This window comes from Ochlerotatus camptorhynchus, unplaced genomic scaffold (assembly GCF_037179485.1).
Source record: "Ochlerotatus camptorhynchus isolate MF236.1 unplaced genomic scaffold, CSIRO-AGI_Acam_v1.1 ptg000274l, whole genome shotgun sequence".
Classification (NCBI taxonomy): domain Eukaryota; kingdom Metazoa; phylum Arthropoda; class Insecta; order Diptera; family Culicidae; genus Ochlerotatus; species Ochlerotatus camptorhynchus.
The window spans coordinates 3,795,300-3,818,889 of record NW_027040763.1 but is presented as its reverse complement, the minus strand read 5'-3'; the positions used below and the strand labels follow the sequence as shown (position 1 = coordinate 3,818,889).

Here is a 23,590-nt window from a genome sequence, read left to right as displayed (position 1 = left end):
GTCAGCATCATAGTAAAGCTTTTCAGTGTTCACTCGGCTGTCGACAAAAGCAGGCCACTCTCGATGTGTGCCACGCGATTGTCTGTTTTCTCGGCAGCAACCATTGTGTGATCCTCCTCATTGTTCTTCATCAGCAGTTCTTTCGGTCGATGCGTCGTCGACTTTGGAACGCAACCGTTTCGTGATGAGTGTGTGAGTGTTGACCACGTTTTGCGTCCATTGTTGCAATGGAAGCGCTTTGCCCCACGATGGCGTAGCTGCCATACCATGAAACCACTGGAAGCGGCTCCAGTTCTGATGGAGGAGGCTTTTTGGATAGCGAAAGATAAAGTGTTTATTGTGTTGTACCTTTTGACTATAGTTTTAAGATGTATTGTATAGTGACCAAGAATCCTCGGCTCTGTTAAGTTAATTCGGTTGAGCCTTATCAAATAAATTAATGTACTCTATAGTAAAGCTTGGAAGTCACCAGATATTTGCATTGATTAAAATTTGTGGAACGCAAAGAAATCAAAAAATTCAAATCTTCTAGTTATTCTCAGGGTTTCCAAAACTTCTGGATCTAAGAATTCTTTGAAACTGCAGAGGGATAAGTAACTTCAAGAAATACACTGACTATTTTCAGGACTTCCAGGAGTAACACATATTGCATTTAGAACGGCATGCACTCTTGGAACTCAAGGAGCTCCTGGAACTTAAGCATATTCCTATAGTTCCTCCCGGAACATTGAATACTCAACCGAATAGCTTTCAGAATCTCCTCGAACTCCTATATACCTCAAATCTCCCTAGAACTCCAAGATACTCCAAGCCTCTGAAAATTCTTAGAGATTCCACGAATTCAAGAACAATACTCTTGGAATATTATTAAATACGAGAACTCTTAATACTCCAGGAGAATGCCAAGAGCACTCGGATCTCTTGAAAGTTTTGGAACTCCAGGATCCGTCAGATCTCCTGAGAACTTCAAGAATATATAGAACTCTATAATCATTTAGAACACTAATAGTTCGTAGAGGTTCAGAAATTCAGCAAGCTTTAGAGTCTCAGTGAAATTCGAAATTTTAAGGGTTTTCTACACTCCCAAAGCTTCCTGCATTTAAAAAAAAAAATCAGGAATTACAGAAACCCTTCTTCTTTTTCTTCCTAGCATGGAACGTATCTTACGGGAGTGTATTGCCAGCCCTCTAGTTTGGGAAGTATCAAAAAATTTCAACCCAAAAGTAATTGGACTCTTCGTAACTTTAATAATAATACAAATTTTAAGCACTCGTTAGTTAAAAAAATTGTTCCAAAAATTTTCTATTCTACATTACATTACATTTCATGCAATTAGGAGAAGGTCGAGAATAGAGCTCAATTTTCTTTATGCTATTTGGTCTGGAATTGCTGAATTCAATGAAGTTTGTGGAATTGCTCATTAGAAATACCACAAAATCGAAGCGTAGCAAAATCAAATCATCAACAAGATTAATTTGTGTGGGAATTGTAGCCTATGGTTCTCAAAGCGCCAGACTGCCAGTCAAAATAATCAGAAATGCTTCTTGAATTCAAGTCGCTCAACAGTGTAGGGGGGCGAAAAGTATTTTTTTTTACGATTAGAATACCTTTGTTTACCTCTATTTAGAGGATCTGATAAGGAACATTGCTAGTTCGATATATGAAATAGCAGTACTGCATGATAAATCCACGGCAATATATTGAACATATATGTAATCAAAATTTTCAAAAAGTCATCTTGCCCGGGGGGGTCCATCTTACCCCATCTTACCTACTGATGATTTTTGGGACTAGGTTGCATGATTCAGCAAACGCAGCAAAAGTTCTTCCATTCATCAAAACAATGAATGTTCAAAATCTACCGACGACGGCACCCACAAGTGCCTTCCGACCCATATGCGCTCACACTAGCTGATATGCAAAGCCAACCAACCAACCAACCGCATTCCCACACATCTCACGAATCAAAGTAAAAACATGCGTAGTGATTACCGTCCATTGTTATCATCGCCATACTAGACTGTGTTGTGTTGATTGATGGCTTAGCATCATTTTCGTTCGCCTTCTCAAACGCGCCGCGAGCATTATATGTTCAATGCGCTCGCAAATGGCGTGTCAAATCCCAATGCTGATGGCTTGAACAGCTGGGCGATGCAGCTTCTGTTCTGTTGGGAGAATAAAAACAAAACAAAAAAGATTCAAGTCAATCAAGTGTGTGTGTGTGTATGGATTGGACACGGTGTGATTAAAGTGCAAGAAAGATGCACTGAAGGTCACCAAGAAGCCTTCACATTAATCCAAACACTGGGACGGTTGCTCATGACAGCGATCCGAATTGCTTTCTCATTCGAAAGAAAAGGTTTGTCGCTTGCAAGCGTTCAAGTCTCTTTTGGGTTCCAAACTAGTTTCCACCAAGATCACATGTTGTCGACGGTTGTCAGCGCGGTGCAATAAATCAAAGTAAGCACACTTTGAACAAAACAATCTTGTTCGAAATCAATCTCGAGAGACTAATAGTTAGCCACCCTATCTGCGAGTGGATCAGACTGATTGTAACATTTTTGTAATTAAATTTAGTGGGGCCACGTGTGCGTGTTTGCCTATATGTGGAAATTAATTCCATTAATGCCATTTGCAACAATAGCGTAGGGGCGGCAACCGCGGCTTGTATCAACGCAAGGGAGTGATCGTTTGTTTGTGTTAATTCTTTTAGCAATAGCAGTAGCGGCAGTATCAGCGGTCCAGTTCTTCGACGACGACGACGAGTAGGGAAATCCCTTCCGATAGAGATCTACAGCGGCAATTGTTGTCGGGGGCTTGAGAATCGGGATTTACACCTTGTTGGGGCATTGTGAAAAACTTGCGAAGCAGAGCTAGAAGAATATTGTGTGAATTTAGTGAGCATTGCTATCGGCGAGCGAAGAAGTCAGAGAGCAGACCGTTTGGAGCTGAAGTAGTGCAACGATTTTGTAAGCGACGAGCATTGCTCAAGTCTGTTTGTGGGCGTCGAAGGAAGTGCGAGTGTTTTTTTTTTTGTTGCGTTTGGGAAGAGTTTGGTGGCAGCTAGGACGTCTTGTGGAAGATGCGGAACGTCTGGATTTTGGTGGCGAGCGCGCTGCTAGCGTTTGCCAACTTTGTCAAGTCGCAGGAATCGGCTCGGAATCTGTACAGTTCCAGGTAAGTTTCAGAAGATTTTGCATCACATAGCTGTGTGTTTCTTGTTTGAATGATACAAAAAATCAAGGATGTGACAGTGCAACATCCATGTTTGAAGCATAAAGCTTTGATATATTTGTAAAAAGTGGTTGTTGAAAATGGGCCTAGAAGCTTTATGGTTCAAATAAGTTGTACGACATTTTGGTGTTAATTATCAGTTTCCTCAGATAACTAACTTATTCTGACATGGCCCAAAGTGTTGCTATGCTTGTCATTCAATATACTAGTCAACACAATTTACTAGTAGTATAATAATTGGCAGCAGGTGTTACACTCCAAATGGGGTGCTAAAGTTAAGCAGAAGTAATTGTTTGAATCAGGTTTTAAAGTTGAATAGTCTTTGCAATAAAAAGTTAGTGTGAAATAACATCATTTAAAGAACTTCCCTATTATCAATCGAAGAATATTATTTAAGAATTTGGTTGAAACTGAAAGTAATTGCGGCTTTTTATTTAAATGTTTTCTATATTTAGCAGAAACTCAGAATGCATAGTCTATTGAAGCAGTTATCTGAAGATGTTAAAGTTGCAGATTTCATTTATCATATTTTACTAGATGTTTTATACTATGTTTCAGCATTCCAGGTTAGTTAGGAAAATATAAATAAATTTCAGGCTTGACCTTCTCCGATTTTCTGCATCATATCTCAGGTTGATAATGGCTAATCTAGATCATGAACATATTTTTTTATTTTTTCATAGTGAATCATTCAGGCTATCGTCTTGAAGGTTAACAACGAGATTGTCCTGCATTTACATACGCTCTTGAAACCATGTTCGATCCTATTTTTCTATGATGTTCTTAAATATACCATCGAAAGAATGTACAACCCTCTGCAGAAAGATTTCAAAACCTTGTTTAAAAATCCCTTAAATTCTTTGTTTGGATATACTGCCTTTAATCACATATCAGTCCCATATGGAAAAAGTAGGCATTGAGAAAAAGGCGAAGTGGAAGTTACGAAGTGCAATTCCCATGTAAATATTTGAAAAATCAAAGCAAATTTATTGCCTATTTTTTTAAATCTATTGCAAGCAGAACTTTAACTTGAACTATGGACGATGAAATTTCATTTTTATCACATAATATGAAAGTAAAAGCCAATCTCCAAATTGACGAACATACATATGGGACTAATTTGCGATTATAAGCAGTGTAGGTAGAACTTAATTTTATACAAATTCTAATAAGTTTGTAGTTATCAGGTTATTCAGAGATAGATAACTGAGCATTTCCATGACAACTGACGAATTGAGTAGTCTTTCCACATGAAATCCACATGAAATTTTTCAGTACAGTTCGCAATGGATAATTGTTCAAATTGTTCAGGAAGTCGGCCATTTTGACTCTCGCTTCATTTTTCATTTCGAAATACTCATGGTAAGAACACGTCTTTTCTAAACAAACTGACATCTGAGCCCAACGATCTACTGTTCTGTAAGCAAAAATGGACTCCACTATGCCATCAAACCCCTTACATGCCAACAAACCATTTCAAACGACGATCGCTGAACCCCGGTGATATGAAGTTTATCAAATGAAATGTTGTCTCTGGTAGTATTCATATATATTTTCCAACTTGGATACAGCCTACGTTATATTTTACCGAGAACACATTTTTTTCTCGCACAGTTTCAACCGAGTCATAACAGTAGCGATTGTCTATGCTATATTCTACACAAAGAAAAATCAACAATAGAAAGGAGCCTGGGATTCAATCTAAAGTCCCCTGCCCAGTATGCGAAAATGCGGAGAAGAACTAGCCATAGGTTAAAAATCTCCTTAATAAAGAATTTAAAAAAAGTATGCAAAAACGGTGCTACTAGTCTCTGAGCTCCTCTTACAAAAAAAAAACACATTTTGAGTGACGATCGTTCAAACCCGGTAACATGAAGCTGTTCAAATGGAATCAATTTATTAAATTATGTGGTCGTGTTTCGAAACAGACTAATGTGACGAAGCTTGTGAAATAGAACAGGGATTCTGTTTAGACCGTTACTTGTTCTGGCATCTTTATTTCAGTAGTCGTGAACTGATTTTACGCGATGTCCTTCAAAACAAACTACTTTCATTGCATTAACATGAATTAGACTCCGCTCTTACTGCTTTGGGTGATACGGTTTGTTATATCGATCGTTGGTAGGATACATGATCGACACATTGTAGGCATCGCTGACGATCTCCTCTACGAAATCACTAAACGTCTTTAGGCTCACTTTCTATTGCTGTTAACGATGCCCAGCCAATATGTCATCCTATAGACCTATTCCAGGTGACGTGACACGCATATTTTTGGCCCATGATTGCTCTCTTCGTTTAAAATTTATAACAAATTTCATAATTTGACAATGCTATGCGTACCAATAGAAAGTGGATACGATTTCTTTTGTTTCACAAGCAATAGTTATTAGTACTGTCACTAATATATGCTATTAGAAGTTAAATACTGTGTGACGTGTCAATGTGAAAAAATAGCATTTTTTTCGACTTCAGGCCTGTTTTAAGATACATTTTCGGTAAATACATATGTTGGGATATAACTCAGATAATTTAAATCCAAGGTTTGTCAAGCTATCTATAAAGTAAACCTCAATTTAAAGGAATAACGACACAGAAAATAATAATTGTGATGAAAAGTTGTGGTGAAAAACTTCATGGCATAGGTCTATACCCAACGGAAATTAAAACTTTTGGATTTGGGAAAATTCGGTCAACTTGTCTTTAATTTTATTTCGTTTCTCATTCTAAGAAATAAAAATTAGGATCCCAATTCGCAAGCTTCGATACATTTTTTTGAATTTGACTACTCAGATAAATTTTTAAATCGTGGGCGTAGACAATATTAGAAGTAGTGAGACTTGGAAAGATATTTTCTGCAAAAACCGGCGCTGGTCGTGTAGTGGTAAGCGTGACTGATTTCTCACCCCAGTGGGGTTGGGTTTAATTTAATTGAATAACAACACAGAAAATAAGAAGTTTATATGAAAAGTTGTTGTGAAGAACTTCATGGTATTATTCGGAGACGAACCAGCCCAGGGCTGAAAGTATCCTTAATAATGATATATACAAAAAAACTTCATGACACGCGTCTATACCCAATGGAAGTCTATCCTGTACGGGTGGGCAATTAGGCCGAATTTTAAAATGCAAAATATTAATCTTAGTATTTCTTGGAACATGTAACTTTGAGAGGTTTTCAAAACCTCTGTGAGATATTGAAAACGTCACATAATCTTCGATTATAATTTTTTGAAGATTTCGAAGTTTTTCAAAAATATCAAAATTGTTATCTCTTTATAAAAATTAAAATTTTTGGATTTGGGAAAATTCGGTCAACTTTTCTTGAGTTTTATTTTGTTTTTCATTCTAAGAAATATAAATTAGTATCCCAGACTCAATTCACAAGCTTGGATACTTTTTTTTTAACTCAACCGCTCAGATAAATTTTTATATCGTGGTTGTAGACACTATAAGTGAGTGAGTCTTGGAAATATTTCGTGATAGGCATATTTTCTGCAGAGGATTTTTACACAATGATTTATCATAGCAGACTTTTCCTTCTTTCAATTATGAGCAGTACTTTCGAGATTCAAGATTTTTTATCTGCTGACATGTCTAGATAAATATTTTTAATAGAAGATTTTTCTTTCTTTCTGGGAATATTGCAGCAATGAATTCTGACATCTTAACTATGGATCGACCTAAGTCTGCCTACGTCATTAGCTACTCGTTGTTGTCTTAATCTGGAATAACACAGATGTCATCTCATGAATAGTGAACACCTATTAGAATTTAGGCCAAATGACCCATTCGGCCTAATGGATTTCGGCCTAATGGCTTTCGACCTAATGACTTTCGGCCTAATGGCTTTCGTACTAATGGCTTTCTTCAGATTGCCCCATCACCTCATATACTAAGCACCAAGTCTTGGTGCGGAGGTTCAAGATCGTAGGCTCTTCCTCGTACGTTGAGTGGTTCCGGAGCTTGTTTGGGATTTTTTAGATTACGACGACCGATTACGTTCGGTTTTTGCTCAACGCGTAGACTGCTAGGAATGATATTCGAGTTTACGTTCCAAGGATTCGCAATTTTTCGTTGTTGGTTTTTCCCACAAGCAAGCTGAATCGATGAAGCCTCGACTAAGGATGTCGTTGTGGGTCGTACGCATCATTTCGCTGCTTCACGGGAGATCGGTGTTCTAGGGGAGGCGTTGCCATTTCGACACAAATACAAACTGGCCAAGCCTATCAAGAACGCAAGCATTCCGAAGCGATTTTCACACGCGATATATGTTTGATGATTTTGAATCAAGTGCAATACTTGATTGACGCGTATTTAATGAGTTCAAGTAAATGTATTTATTGATTTAAACAGTATAAGAGCTACAGAAATGTAAAAAAAAAAAAAAAAAAAAAATAGCCAAGCCAAGTGCTGGTTGGATCGAACTCCTGTCCTCAGTAACTCCAATTTTGACCAATGCCAATTATCTAAACAACGGAAAGGGGATGGACGAAACCCACTTTTTGCACAAATTTGGCAATCCCAGTTCACATGACTAGTTATTTCATTTGAAAATTCAGTTTTTCACGAGAAAATCACGCTACAAATTCTGCAACAAAACTCTATAATCCATACATTTTCTCGTTTCCGTTTAAACCGATTTCTCAGGTATTTTCTTTTATGCATGGAAAATACTTTTTGAACAAAAATATCACGCTATTAAAAGATTATTCCTTTTATATAACGCATCTATTTCTTTATTTTTAACAGATCACATTTCACTTCTCTTATCTCACTTGTCACATCTAATTCATTCACAACTGCTTTTTCACATCTACCTCCTCATATCGAACAACACAAATGTGCAGTTCCATGACAACAAATGCCTTCCCGCATAAGCAATAATCATTAGAAGCGCCTAACCACCGATTCGGGATATCATCCCTACGCTATGCGGTATGGTCGTACCATCTATGATATCGTTTGTGAACCTAGTTTGTACTGAAATTCGGCCAATTTGACTCATCCCAAGCAGCTCACATTCACCTCAATAAGTTGCTGCAATTTGATTGCGACTGGAATAAGTTCCACACAAGTAACCACAATTGTTCAGTGACAAGTGTGCTGCTAGGGACGACTTATTTTTCAAAATGGCATGTTGAATATTTTTTCAATAAATCATACCACGAAAACGGCTCATGTAATCGCAATTATGTGGAATGCCTTTGGAGAAAATCATACACACTGTAAACAGAAAACACAAATTTGCGTCAAAAATTAAAAAAGACACTGTTTAAAACTTCAGTATCAAAAAAAGTACATTTTTAGGATTTTGAAACTTATACACTTAGAAATCTCAACAGGTGAACTGTACAGTGAAGCTTAGACAATTTAGAGCTACTACAAGACTAAAACTCAACTTTAATTTCAATAGGGTTGAACGTCGTATGAAATTGTTTTTGAGCAAAATAGTTTTGCCGAGCATTTAGATTTCGGTGACAAAATATCGAACACGACAATAATTTCAGAGTGTGACTCATGATACAATAGCAGTTCAATTATTCATTTCAAAACTGATAGAATTCTTGAAACTATCAATAGATTTCTTCAAAATTACATTTATGTCAGATGGAGCAGCTGCTCATTATAAGAACAGAATTTTTTTTTGCCAGTCTATGTAACTTCAAATCAATGCACACATTGGAAGCAGATTGGCATTTCTTTGGCAACATCTCATGGCAAAGGTCCCTGTGATGCTATTGGTGGAACTTTAAAACGAATGGCAAAAAGAGCAAGCCTTGCCCAAGAATACGGAAATACTATTACAACCCCACGAGAGCTCTACGACTGGGCAGTTAAACAAACAGAGAAAAGCATCACAAAATTGAATTTCTTTTATATATCTACTGAGCAATACGAAAAAATGTCAGAAGAACTAGAAGATTTGTTTCACCATGCACAGACGATATCTGGACACAAAAATTTCACAGTTTTCAGCCTATTGCCGATAATCAAGTTGCAACTAAAAAATATTCTAATTCAACGGAGTATCCAATATGTTTGACAATGTTAAAAAATAATATATATTTAAGTTATTCTCTAAATAAAATAAAATAAAAATTTATGAAATTAGAACACTATTTTTTCATACTCTGCCAATTAAACATAACATTAAAATTAAATTTTCTATATCATTCACATTAGGATTGATTACGTCTTCAATGTCTTTTTTGTTGTACCTTTCATTTGGAGCTTGTTGAGTGAAATCCGGTTGAGTGGTAGGTTTCACATAAGTCTCAACATTTCAATATTTTTCATGTCTGCACTAAAAAAAAATCATTGATTTTATTCAGTACGAACACGAAAAAGTTTTTGTTAAATAACTTTTTTTTTCTTTAAAAGTGCCCATCTTGAGATATATGAACGAGTTATAGATAAATGGTCTGCCTATCTGTAGGAAAAATTACCGATTAAAAAAAATATTTTTGCGAAATCCTTATTTTAAATTTTAAACATTTTTTTCTTCAGTGTAGCAATAAAATTTTTAATGTTTTGGTATTTTATGATCTAAAAATCATTTTTGGCAACATTTTTGCAGGACATTATTGAGTTATAATTTTTTGAAAAAAGAATTAGTAAAAAAAAGTCTCACCCTTTTTAAATGTTGGTCTAGGTTTAAAAAAAAACAAGTATGCAAAGTTGCTTAAGTAGACAAAATCTACACAACCACAAAGTTTCATTGAAATCTGAGAGGGTGCTGCCAATTCCTTTGTCGAGTTAGCGTGAAATTCGTCGTATGTTTTCTTTTTTAAATGCTAACATTTCTGAAATTGACATACTGGAAAATGACCAAAATCTTAAAACATCCACAAGTATTGCACCATTTTTTTCATATATTTTTTTTGTATTATTTATGTTGAAAACATATCTTTTATTAGAGAAAAATGTTTCCTAAACACAAATCATATAAATGTTGCGTGAGAATATGCGTGAGAAATATTTTTCAGTGTGTATTTTTTTTTTGATAAGGCAATCCAGTTTACTAAAACATTATCTCAGTTGTCATTTTGATTAGATAAACCGTTTTTTTAGCAATGATTTATTAAAAAATTCTTTGGTCCTGTTTTGAAAAATTTGGCGTTAGTCAAAATTTTGTTTATTTTTTCTCTATTTAACCGAGGACTGTTACAATTTGGTTTTATTTTCTTTTGTGTTTATTATAGAGACTTTCAGCCGGAGGCTGGTTCATACCTTACTTCATAAATTTATTTTACGCATTATTTATATCTACTCCTCACAATTCACTTAACCTGTCTCTCTCCACACATCTCACCCCTCATAAATCTCTTCTTATATTTGTTGAAAGTTTACTGATCACATCTAATTGCGCAATTTCACCTCATTTATTAACCACCTCACATTTTTTTCCTTGCATCTCATTCTCATATTCCATTCTTCACTTACTCACATTTCACATCACAGCACAGTATTCATTCATTCATTCAGTACTCGCATACTTCAATTCTCGCACATTGTTCTACTCACATAATCCATCTATCTTCTCACTTTTTACTCACATTGCATTTCTTACGACTCTTACATAACATCTTACTTTTCAATCTCACATAATTTCATTAATTTCTCGTTTTCTCATTCTTTCTTCATTTCTCTCTTCATTTCTCTACTTTCATCAAAAGGAACGCAATACACAGTACCACTGCATTGGAGTTAAAATACAAGCAAAAGTACTTGAGGTAATTAAAACATTTTTTAAAGTTCAACCAATTCTTCACAACTTGGTATTATATAGGTTAATTGCATAATTTTCTTGTGTGAAGGAGACCATTTTAGCCGACTTGGTACATTGACCATCCGTGTCACAAGCTCGCTGTTCGTGATGGCCGATGCCAGATACCTACCCATAGCTCTAGTTTCCCTCTGGTGGCGGCGAACCAGAAATCGACATTTTCTATTATTCGATGGATTTAGTTGCCCCTTGACTTCTATGACTTCTTTGGTCTATGTTATGGGTAGCGTTAATTGGATTCCATAATTTCAGGGCTGTGAAGTCGGGCCTGAGTTGGTGGCAGAACTATTGCATGTTGTAATTCTTATTTTTAAAGCAAATGAATTTCAAATCTATGATAACTGTTGAACATATTGAGCACCCTGGTTTCGACACTTAAAAACATGTGAGTGGCAAAAAGCATACGTCAAGTCCTTGTCGGGTTCTCCCAAAATATGTTTATTGTTTGGAAACTTCGAACGGCTGCACTGATTGGCCAAAGTACGTCCCTTCACAACCCAAAGTTCCTATGCAGGGATCTTAAAAACTTCTTCTACATATTCCAGAATTACCCCAAGTACCATCTCTTATGACCTTCTCTCAGTGGATGATCAGGGCTCTAGCTCAGAGGTTGGCGCTTTCTAAGTCCTAGCCAGGAAGCGATCCAGAAATGTCACGCAAAAGCCTAGTGAAGCTTGTCGTATTGAACTTCAAGCCACCTTGGGAAAAATAAAGATCTAACGGTGATTTTTGACGTAGGACCACGTCTGTGATCTCTATATAGGGGTACACTTTGTGAAAACCGAAAATGGAATATGTAACAAAATTAAGAAAGATTTTGAACGTTAATAACTCAGCTGCCCCTGAGCCAATTTCAGTAATTTTATCACCAATCGATCCGAAATATGTCTACGCATCTTTTAATTTTAACATTTTATCATTTTTCAAAAGTTCACTATTGAAAATTGTACGAATGTGTAACTGTTCCTAAGATAATTAAAATCAACACCGATTGCCTGCAAAAATCGATTTCCCTAACACAGATTTCAAAGTTGAATTCTATCCGATCTCACCAAGTGGTGTTTTTTCAATCACCGCGTGGTGAGTGGTGGTGTTCTTTAGTATACAACGAAAGGCTCCCCACCAGCAGCTTGCTATCAAGGCTACCCTCAACCGCTTATAGGATTCAGTTCCAATAATCACAGTATGTGGTGGTGTCCGGTCGTTGGCATCATCATCAGCAGCAGAAGCAATGCATACGCATCCATAGAAGTAGGAAGAAGCCGCACCGTTTTTGATCGGAATCAGTAGCTCTTCGTGAGTCTATGTCAAGCGCGTCATACTAAAGAGAATAAACAGAGAGAACCCTGCTCAAATTCCTATTCTTATAAGAAACACAAGCTCCTGCTGCAGCTAACCATTAAGATTTATTATATAAGACCACGTAGTCCTACGTCACCATTGCGTACAACCCCATAGGGCTGTCCCTTGTAGTTTTTGATAACCCCTCCGCCGTTTTGATTTTGAGAATGTCTTTCTGCTAGTTTTACTGCCAGAATAACATTCCACACTCACGTTCTCTGGAATCAATTATTTTTTTTTTGATGGATCATTTTCCATAAGAAATCAAGGACATGATTTATGTCCTGCAGTGAAAATGAAGTAGCCTTATACCTAAAGTCGACGTATTTAAATTTTCACCTCACAACTTACATGTAAATTCATTTGCTCTCTTTGAAACGTAGTTTTCTCCTGACATCGATCATTCTTTAATCGTGAACGGAAACTTGATCGTAATTGTTTTGTAATATAAGGAGCTCGGTGGCATAGTTGTGACCGATTTTGCTTACTGAACAGAAGACCGTGGATCAAACCCAAGCTCCCTCGCGCTCCTCCTCCCAATCGTTAGGACATCAATTCAGCATATCGTTCACGAAAACTAATCATACTGCAATCCACACCCTTTTATCCAACATTCCAGTTATTTCTCGGGGAAGTGCAGAGGTGTTCTTGGCTTTCATTAAAGCGAGTATTACGTCAACATATTTATACCTATTCTTTTTTTGACCAGCATTAGGACGTGGCCAGCCGATATTGCGATCCAATAGGTAGTTTGCACATATCTGCGCAATTTAAAACCAATTTTATTGAACTTTGGAGATGTTCTTCTATCGAAAACCTAATAATGATTATTTTTATTAACACTATTTATCGCTGAGAGTTACTCGGGGAAAATCGCCAACTTACACTATTCATTCTCCAGCGAGAACTGGAGTTGTTGAATTTTGAAACATTTTTGAATTTTTATCCCCAGTGTATGCATATTGTCATGCACTCTACACTGGGGTTCTGGTGGTAAATGAAAAACATCGGATCCCCACTATTTTAAATAAAAATCGACATATGTCTCTCATAAAATACAGCCACACCACTTAAGTAGAAAATTTGCTATAGGAAATAATGATTTGATGAATGTGTAGTCTAGATGGCGGATGTTTACTAGGATTACATTATCCCCAAGATACAGATAAAGGAAAAATCCAACACATTTATGATTGGCATTTATATTACTCGACTTTCGATAAACCGATGATGTGGTATTAAAGGTCATCCACACGTCAACAGAACGCAACGTGACACTTATTAATCAGGAATAGATTTAAAAGCTAACAAAGACATCAGGCACTCTATATGATACATTCTATGCATGCAAATTAATCTTACTTCACTCTCAATCCTGTGGAGGAACGCTTTGCTGCCTTATATTTTAACGTAACTCCCAATCGAAACCTGTTCGTTGAAATGTTGTAACTCATGATCGATGTTTCATTTCTGCCTCCTTTCAGATACGACAACTTGGACATCGATACAATTCTTGGCAGCAGCCGGTTGGTCAACAATTACGTAGACTGTTTGCTCAGTCGAAAACCATGCCCACCGGAGGGAAAGGATTTGAAACGTAAGTATTCAAAGTATTTGCAGTGCTCGTCAAGTGCAATTGAAATGCATCGGTTTGAAAGCCTTGCAGTCACTTTTATTTTTGTCAAAATGAGCATCGTTCGCATTCATTGATAATCTCACCCGTAAGGCATCCGTTGTCACCGTGAATCGTTTAGCGAGACAAAGCGACAACGGTTAAGTGATTGGATCTTTCTCACGGCTCATGACCGGTGCCAGCAGTCGTGAATAATTGCGACCACTTAACCTCTCGATGAAGTCATGCGTATAGGGTGCAATAGCAACAACAACAACAACAACAGTGTGAACCTACCTTGAGGTGTAACAAACACATGATTGCTAATTACAGCGTTTAAAATTTTAAGTTAATTATGAATGATCAATCAGAAAGATTCAGCATAAAATAGTTGCGCACTAACAAGACAAAGAACAAGAATCAACTACTTCACGAAATTGGAACCACCTGTGTAGCTTGAAGGTATCGTTAACCCCAATTAAAAAAAATGGAATACCGCCAGAACGATCAAGTGGGATTCCCCGATGATGAATCCAATTGACTGTTCAAACGGGCGGGCAGTTAAGTGCCTCGAGATGCCGTTTCATTATTTCTAGAAGTTCGTTTTGTTAACAAACAAAACACACACCCTCAATCGACATGTGAAGTGGGTATGGGTTCTGGCACGGGGTTTTATTGTTACCTACACGATTAGCCCATGCCCCAAGAAGTTCTGCGTGCCGGCATGATGCTCTCAGTTCTTTGGGGTTACCGAAAGAGTTCAGTGGAACGCGCAATGTGTGTGTGTGTGTTACGAGTACCTATCTACCGGCTACTTATGGCTGATTTGATAATGAAGGTGAATTTATGTGTTTGATTGCTTGTTTACTTACCAGCGATGGATTGCCTTTTGGGGGTGAGGTGCGTGCGTGCGTGGCTTGTGCTGGGGGAGTAAATACATGAAGGTGGCACACTTCCACCCGAGCACGCAGCTAGAGGCAGATGTTTGAGTTGGTGGTGGAAAGGTAGGCGGATGGGGAAGTGATGCGAAACTATGGAAGCGTGAAAAATGGTTTAGTTGGTTTTGGAATCCGGCTGAGTAAATGCGGAAATTGGACCAAGGTTGGAAAATTTGAATTATAGATTTTTTACAGACATGGTAAGAAACAGTGACACGGGTAAAGGGTACATGACGAATGAGAATAACTCAGAGCGAGAGTCATTTTTAATCAGTTGTCTGAGATATTTATAAAGACTGCACTTACACTTATACGAGATGGACTAGCCTACGGCAAAAAAATCTCAAAAAGAACGTTAAAAAAGACTGCACTTACTCAACGCTGACTTCCTGCAGTTTTTAGAAGTTTCTCCATACTTTTGAGCAGAAGTGGCTCTCGCTCTGAGTTATTCTCATTCGCGTACCAAACGCAGAATTAACTTGTTAAAGCCGAAAACATGGATTTATTTGATGATTTCTGCTGGATAGGCCTAAAATGGGCTATTTGCCCGATGTAGTCCTGTCCATATTTAATAACCAATCTTCAATTCCCACATTTACTTCAAGCCGCTCGAGAAGGGATCCCTTAGATGGAGAAGCACCGATCTACTAGATCAACCACAACAGGCGGGATCATATTTGTAGTAGCGAAACATGCCCTAGCAGATTCATGGAGGCTATAGACATTATTTAGAGTAAAGGGCGTAGCCAGGTTTCGGAATAGGGGACGGAGGCATATTTTTTATAGTGGACGGTTTGGTCAGAACGCCATTAGGCTGAACACATTAATGCCGAACGTGATAATTGTCACTAGGTCAAATAAGTTTTTTGACCGAAATTGAAACTTTCAGATACGAGATATGAGTATTTTTCAAGTTTGCGTCAGCAAACGCCGGTTAGCATTTTTTCCTGTCTTTTAGAGGGTTTATTAAAACCTTCTCGGTTGAGTGATGTATATTTAAATCTATCTATAAAATCTATAAATCTATATATATAAAAATGAATTTCTGTCTGTCTGTCTGTCTGACCCTTATAGACTCGGAAACTACTGAACCGATTGGCGTGAAAATTTGTATGCAGGGTTTTTTGAGGCAGGGAAAGGTTCTTATGATAGTTCGAGACCTCTCCCTCCACTCCCGCTCCCATATAAATAAAACATAAATTTCTGCATAACTCGAGAACTAATCAAGCACATGGAACCAAATTTGGCATGTGGTGGTGATAGGGGGTAGGGAGTAACACCTTAGATAAGAGAGGGGGGGGGAACTACGTACAATATACCATGTTTTTTAATTGGCGCATAAACTCAACACTAAACACATTTTTTCGTTAATAGGTTATAGGTTTCGTACATTACACAATTTATTCGTTAATTATGCGAAACATTCGTATTGCACGTCGTCAGGTTCAATGCCAACTTTAAGAATAATTCGTAAGATACAAGAGCTGAATTTCGTAAGGATGTAAACATTGGCTGTGAAAATTATTCTTGCATTCGCGAAAACTACGGAACCATTCGTTTACCTACGAAAATGTTTTGTCCATAGTATATATTGCACGCGCATTCTTTGTGTATATTACGAAACCTTTCTTTATTGCACTAATTGAATAGTCTTGAGGTTTGAATGTTTATATGCAATCACGCCCAGAAGTAAAACAATAATTTGTGTTGCAACCTGTAACAGAGTTATGTGCGGTTTTAAAACCCGATCGATTTTGGAATAGGCATAATTAAATGCAAGCAAAAGCAACATTTGATCGAGCTAACCATCACGATCAATATGACTATTTTGCTACTGATGTGATCAAGGTCCAACTCCAAATCTACAAATGGGGTGAGTAGTTGACTATCTTTTTGCAGTTTATGTTGGAACTAATCATTTCTTTCTATTTGATTGACAGCCTGATGATTGTTCCCAGGCGAAAAAAGCGGCCAATCCTCTCAAATAAAGTAACTGGAGCACTTTGTAAGGCGGAAAGCCTCGGACCGACTTTATCCTAAAGCAGATTGAAGCTACCTTGGAACTTGCTGCGTTGTACAGCAACTCCTGATGCTGAGTGCTCCACTCATGAAAATGAACATGGACATGCTACGATAGCACTGCAAGAGATGTTCAATTTTTATTTTGCGCAACTATTTGCAGCTTTCTAGTGCATGAGAGTTATTAATTAGTGAATATTTTGAATTTTTCTTGAGCGTTCCTGAGTGAAAAATGGCAAATAAAGATTTTTTAAATTGTCCTTTAAAAAAAGAGAATTTTATTTTATAAACAAAATTTCATTTCCTAGGTAGGGGAATTTACGTATTCTCGGCAACCTAAGCAGCGACCTTCTTTCTATAGCCTTTTTCTCTATGGAACGCACACATATGCAGTATTGGTTTGTTTACAATCTTTTGCTGCCAGCTGCTCTAACAATTTCAGTCGAAAGAATTGTCAAAAACTGTTTTGAAACGCTTTTACAAAGCTCCAATCTTCTCTAGTGAGAGCGAGTATTGTCGGCAACCAGTTTTTCTTCGGCAACCGTTCCATTTGAACTGCATGTAAATCTACTGTTCTATTATCGGCAACTCGAAATCTGCTACAATTTGTAGTGCGTGTGTTGCATTTCAAGAAAACCTTGCTAGATTGCTATTTCTCAGTGGTAAAAGTATAGTCAAATTGAAGCTGAAAGCATAAAGAACCGTTTGCATGCATTCAGCGAAGTGTTTTCGTAAGAAAATACAGTGAAAATAGTGTTTCAATTTGTGTTGCCGAAAATAGTCTGGCATGCCGAAGCCGTCATTTCCCTTATTACTTTTCGCAAAATGTAAGCATTTTGATTCGTGGGTATACGAAAGAATCGTACGATTCTTATCTATAGATTTTTTTTCAAACGAATATTACGTATTTATGTTATGAAACGTTCCTTCCTAATTCTAAACTTTTGATTGAAGCGAATTTGTAAGATAAGAAGAAAATATAAGAGAAGCAAGATCCGTGCACTGCATTTGTCGTGAAACGGTTTTTCTTCAACGAAACGGTGTTGAATATTGACGAAAATTCGTTAAGCGCAGGGAGGAAGCCATACAAGCAGCTCTATGCATCACCGCAAGCAATTGGGAATCCCTCTTCACCATGGCTATTTGGATTACAGAAATGGTTTTGCATTTGGTAGATGAATTTTAATCCAGCTTACAAATCCCGAGAAAGCGGGCTAATTACAGATCATTCAGGTGAGACGCTTCATTTTTATTTGTTTTCATTATATTTCAATCAGTATTTGTAAAAAAAATTACCAAAAAAGGTTTTAAATTTAAATTGACGAGCTCGGCTAGTTTGATGGCTGCCACTTTTGCTAACTGAGTAGAAGATCGTGGGTTTACTCCGAAGCTTCTAAAAAAAAAACAAAAAAATTACTAAAGGGCGAACACGAAATTATTGCGACACCGAAAATGTCATGCCAATTTTCTTATAATGTTTAGAATCAAACCAAAATTTTAGGGTAGTTTTATACATATATTTACTTCAAAAATCAAAAGAAAAGTTAATCGATGGAGCCTTGAGTGTAAAATTGAACGCATTTTCGCTTCATGCCCTCCATTAAAGTCTTTACAGTGTCATCCGGTACCAGTTTCTCAGTTTTTTTTTCCATTTTCTTAACATGTCCTTCTCGTCTTTGACTGTCTTCTTGCTCTTCCGAAGTTCCCGCTTCATTATTGCCCAGTACTGCTCCACCGGGTGCAGCTCCGGACAGTTTGGCGGATTCATGTCCTTTGGAACAAAATGGACAGAATTGGCCTCATACCACTCCAGGACACTTTTAGAATAGTGGGATGATGCCAAATCTGGCCAAAATAGCGGAGCTTCGTCGTGCTGCTGGAAGAACGGCAAAAGGCGCTTCTCGAGGCACTCAGATTTGTAGATCTCGCCATTTACTGTGCCCTTTGTCACGAAAGGCTCACTCCTCAGTCCGCAAGAGCAGATGGCCTGCCAAATGAGATATTTGGAGGCGAACTTCGACATTTTCTTCTTCTTAAATTTGTCGTCCACATCGAACTTGCTCTTGCCGGTGAAAAACTCCAACCCCGGAATTTGCTTAAAATCGGCTTTTATATACGTTTCGTCGTCCATCACACAGCAGCCATATTTTGTCAGCATCTTCTCGTAGAGCTTCCGTGCCCGAGTTTTAGCCGTCGATTGTTGCCGCTCATCGCGGTTTGGGAAGTTCTGTACCTTGTATGTATGTAGTTCAGCTCTCTTCTTTGCATTCTGGACGTAGCTCTGCGACATGCCGATCTTTTTAGCCAAATCACGGCTTGAGACGTTGGGATTTGCTTTAATCATCCGCTTCACCTTTCCCTCCGTCTTTTTGTTCTCCGGTCCAGTTCCGTGTCAACGTCAACCGCTCCTGGAACCGCTTCAACACTCTGGAGACGTGTGTTTGGAAAGAATTTGTTCTCTCAACTCGCGTTGGTTCACCTCCATTTTCGTTGAATCGAAAAACACGACTTCGAGTTTGACAGCATGTACACAATACACATCAATGAGAAAGTGTGCAAAATTTGGTTGATTTTTACCCAATGGTAAAAAAGTTATGCCCTGTTGAATGTGTCGCAATAATTTCGTGTTCGCCCTTTATGGTCGCATCGCCTGCTTGAGCGAATTCTGATCCATCTCCTACCCAACTATCCATCTTCGTTGCATCTATGGGGGCGTCGCACAGCGTTCAACATTGCATGCTTCTATCGCGTTGTAATTTTAAGTTCTTTGTGCATAAACTTACAGGATTTGGAGAAGGTTGCAAAATTTTGACAAGACACTATCTTTATAAGTTAATACAACGAAGGGATGGCTTATTGGATGAAAAAATGGCCTGCATGGAAAATCAACTTTTAAAAGAACTCAACATTGCTAAAAGAAAGTTAACAATATTCAGATCAGAATTTAAACAAAAAAGGTCTCACGTATCATAAAGAGGCTTTTGTTCGAAAGCATTCGAAATGGCTGAAGGGATTATTAAGGCCCAAACTCAATGTGGGTGGAAGCAGAACGGAAACGGCAAGTTTGACGTCAATATTTCTATCCGAAGTTGATTTGATTCTAACTAGTTTTCAATCCGACAAGTAGGCTTACTCAGATCGGGTTTTTCCGCTTCCGCTGTCATTGGGCTTGGGCCTTTAAGCTTTCCCATGAGTAAAAAAACGAGAACTTCAGGTGCTGGACGCCCCAGCAAAGAATTTGTTGAGTTGAGTGATCGTAGCAAGCGACGTAAGACACAGGATTTCCGGGAAAATATTCCTATTGAGGAATTGACTTACGCAACGCAGATGAGCCAGCGTGCTTTTTGGAATGCGGCGGCTGCTTCGGTCATTAAAGATATTAGCGAAACTCCGTCACAAGCCAGCACCTATCGATAAGTATTATCAAAGTTTGAATCTCCTAAAGTAATTTAGAAATCACCATCAGAAGCACTGGCAATTTTTGTTGAAGCAGATTTAACCAGAAGCCAGTGGGAAGTAATTCACGCTTCAAATAAGTCCATTTATCCATCATATTCAACAATACAAAAAGCTAAGACGCAATGATATCCCGAAGAAAAATGTATTTCTGTATCTGAGATTACCGTAGAAATTCAGCTCCAGGGTTTACTTAATCATACTGTTTCAAGGTTATGTTTATATCTGGATGCAATCTTATACCCCGTTCACATTACAACCTATATCACGTAATATTGGCTGTCTTGCAATGAGCACTCATACATAGGATTTCCAGTGAAAGCTAGATGTATGAGTGCTCATTGCAAGACAGCGTATATCACGTGATATACGCTGTAATGCGGACGGGGTATTAACCACTTTAACACCTATCGAACAACAAAATTTTTAACTTTACTCATAGTGGGGTTGTGATGGTTCTCAGCAGGACAAGTTCAAACAAAAATTTGAAAACTACGAAAACACTGACAATCACATTTTTTAAGTTCCTTTGTACCTCAGAGACTGTTTGTCAATATCGAAATCAATCATAAATTGTTGTGGCAGAATCCTTCTCCGTCATCATCACGATATTGTCGCCCTATTCGTGGCCGATTTCTCCGTGAAACTAATGAAAGCACTAATGATGAAATCACACATGAAGAGAACCAAATTGATCAACTGTCAAGAACAGAATATCGTTCTGCCAATGGAAGCCTTATTTTAATAAAGCATACACTTTAACCCACCATGGTTGACGCCAAAGTATGTAATGCGTTGCTATATATGTGGAGGAACGTCAAGAACTTTCAACGATTTAGAAAAACTAAACTTCAAATTTGGTTTGTCGACTTTGCATGCGCGAATTCGTTTTTTTGAGTTGATACTTCATTTCAGCTATAAATTGCCTCTACTTAAATGGCAAGCACGTTCGGAAGAAGGTAAAAGGATCGTTGCAGATCGAAAAAAGCATATTCAAGCTGAAATAAAGATGAAGTTAGGACTTCTGGTAGATGTACCAAAAGCAGGTTCCGGTAACACAAACGACGGTAATACGGCGAGGCGGTTTTTTGAGGACGTCGATTTAGTGGCCGAAATAACCGGGATTGATAAAGGGTTGATTTATCGATTCAAGGTGATCATTGAAACAATAACATGTGACCATAGCGTGGATACTCATAAATTAACAGTATATGCAATTGACACAGCCCGGATGTACGTATCGTTATACAGTTGGCATCCCATGACACCAACTGTTCATAAAATCTTGGTGCACGGCAAGAGTGTTATGGAGCATGCACTTTTACCCATTGGTTTAATGTCTGAGGAACCCGCTGAAGCTCGTAATAAGCATTTTAGAGTATACCGACAACACTTCTCAAGAAAGTTCTCGAGAACAGCATGCAACCGAGACATTCTGAATAGGTTGTTACTAAGTTCGGATCCCTTTTTGAGAAAAAGCAAGCCGTTCAGCATTGAAACCCAGCAAATGCTCAAAGTGGATGCCATCGTAGGTGGACAAAATACTGCAGAGGACGAAGTTCACAGCGACTCAGACGAAGAGTCTAACTAATCGAACGTAAGAAATCGCAAGCTATGTTATTAAAACTTTCGTTATTTTTTATTATTTTTTTTTATTTCGGGGCAATGATTCTTGGATAACTTCTTTACTCTTTTTTGTTAAATTACCCTTATATTAAGCAGAAGAATAAAAAAATCCTACTTTCAAAACCCATTACTTTTTTTTATTTGTATGTATGATGAAAAGCCAGATATGCACTGCTCAGTAGATGGATTTTAAAGTTGAAGTTAACAGATGTCTAAAAACCTATTACAGTCAGGAATCCTTATTGCCGGATTCCTTATTGCCGGATTCCTTATTGCCGGTATCTCTTATTGCCGGGCTATCCGCGAATAAGGATACCCACAGCTTATGGGATTTTCACTAATGGGGGCTGTAGTGGATTATCTCATTTGTTTCAATACATAAAGCTATACTGTCTTCGACAAAGTTGCTGTACTGGGTTAGACCAACAAGCCTGTGCCATTGGATTCAGGTTAAATTGGGAACTACGCCGCTAGAGGCGCTTCACTTTTATGTTACTTATGACGTGCTATAATATATGGATCATATTTCCAACATAGAATATTTCGTGATCCTGACCATATAGAAAGTTACTGTCTTCAGCAAAGTTGTTCAGTTGACCAAGTCCTTTCGGATGGTGGCCATATTAGTTCAGAACTCTCTCACTACGCAGCGCTAGTGTGCATGTGCAATTCCTATATAAACTGTATCTCGAGAGCCTGGCCATATAGAAAGTTGCTGTTTTCAGCAAAGTTGTGCAGGTAATCAAGTCCTTTTAGATGGTGGCCATATTAGTTCAGAACTCTCTCACTACACAGCGTTAGTGTGCATGTGCAATTCCTATATAAACTGTATCTCGAGAGCCTGGCCATATAGAAAGTTGCTGTTTTCAGCAAAGTTGTGCAAGTGATCAAGTCCTTTTGGATGGTGGCCATATTAGTTCAGAACTCTCTCACTACGCAGCGCTAGTGTGCATGTGCAATTCCTATATAAACTGTATCTCGAGAGCCTGGCCATATAGAAATTTGCTGTTTTCAGCAAAGTTGTGCAGGTGATCAAGTCCTTTTGGATGGTGGCCATATTAGTTCAAAACACGCTCGCTACGCGGCGCTAGTTTGCAAGTAAATTTCCTGTATAAGCTGTATCTCGAGAACCTGGCCATATAGAAGGTTACTGTCTTTAGCAAAGTTGTTCAGGTGACTAAGTCTTTTCGGATGATCGTCATATTATTTCAGAACTCTCACACTACGCGGCGCTAGTGTACACATGAGCTTCCTTAATATGTAATGTCTGCAAAGCTTGTCCATATAAGATGTTGCTGTGCAATGTTGGAACAGGAACCGGAAAAGGGATGACGTGTAGAGGCCGGAAATCGATGTCAGATTCCATTTTGGAATCCAATATGGCGGCCATCGGGTCAAGAAAAACTGTAAAATACCCTATAATACGGGTATTTCCAGAGATGGAACGACGTGTAGAGGCCAGAAATCGATGCCAGACGCCATTTCGGAATCCAAGATGGCGACCATCGTGTCAAGAAAAACTGTCAAATACCCTACCATATGGGTATTTCCGGACAGGGAACGACGTGTAGAGGC

The 23,590-nt window shown here is 38.0% G+C and overlaps 1 protein-coding gene across 12 annotated transcripts in view; it reads left to right on the top strand.

The window, feature by feature from the left end:
- LOC135705705 (mucin-2-like) overlaps nt 1-23,590 on the top strand; it is a 111,006-nt gene that overhangs the window by 40,069 nt on the left and 47,347 nt on the right. For 10 of the 12 annotated variants that reach the window (XM_065227529.1, XM_065227527.1, XM_065227524.1 and 7 more), the window contains exons 2-3: nt 2,714-3,177; nt 13,849-13,961. In XM_065227529.1, the coding sequence (XP_065083601.1) occupies nt 3,083-3,177; nt 13,849-13,961 (208 nt within the window). In that variant the 5' untranslated portion in view covers nt 2,714-3,082. Of the gene's footprint in view, nt 1-2,713; nt 3,178-10,913; nt 10,971-13,848; nt 13,962-23,590 lie in introns of all 12 variants that reach the window. The other 2 variants (XM_065227530.1, XM_065227534.1) reach the window with 1 other exon arrangement.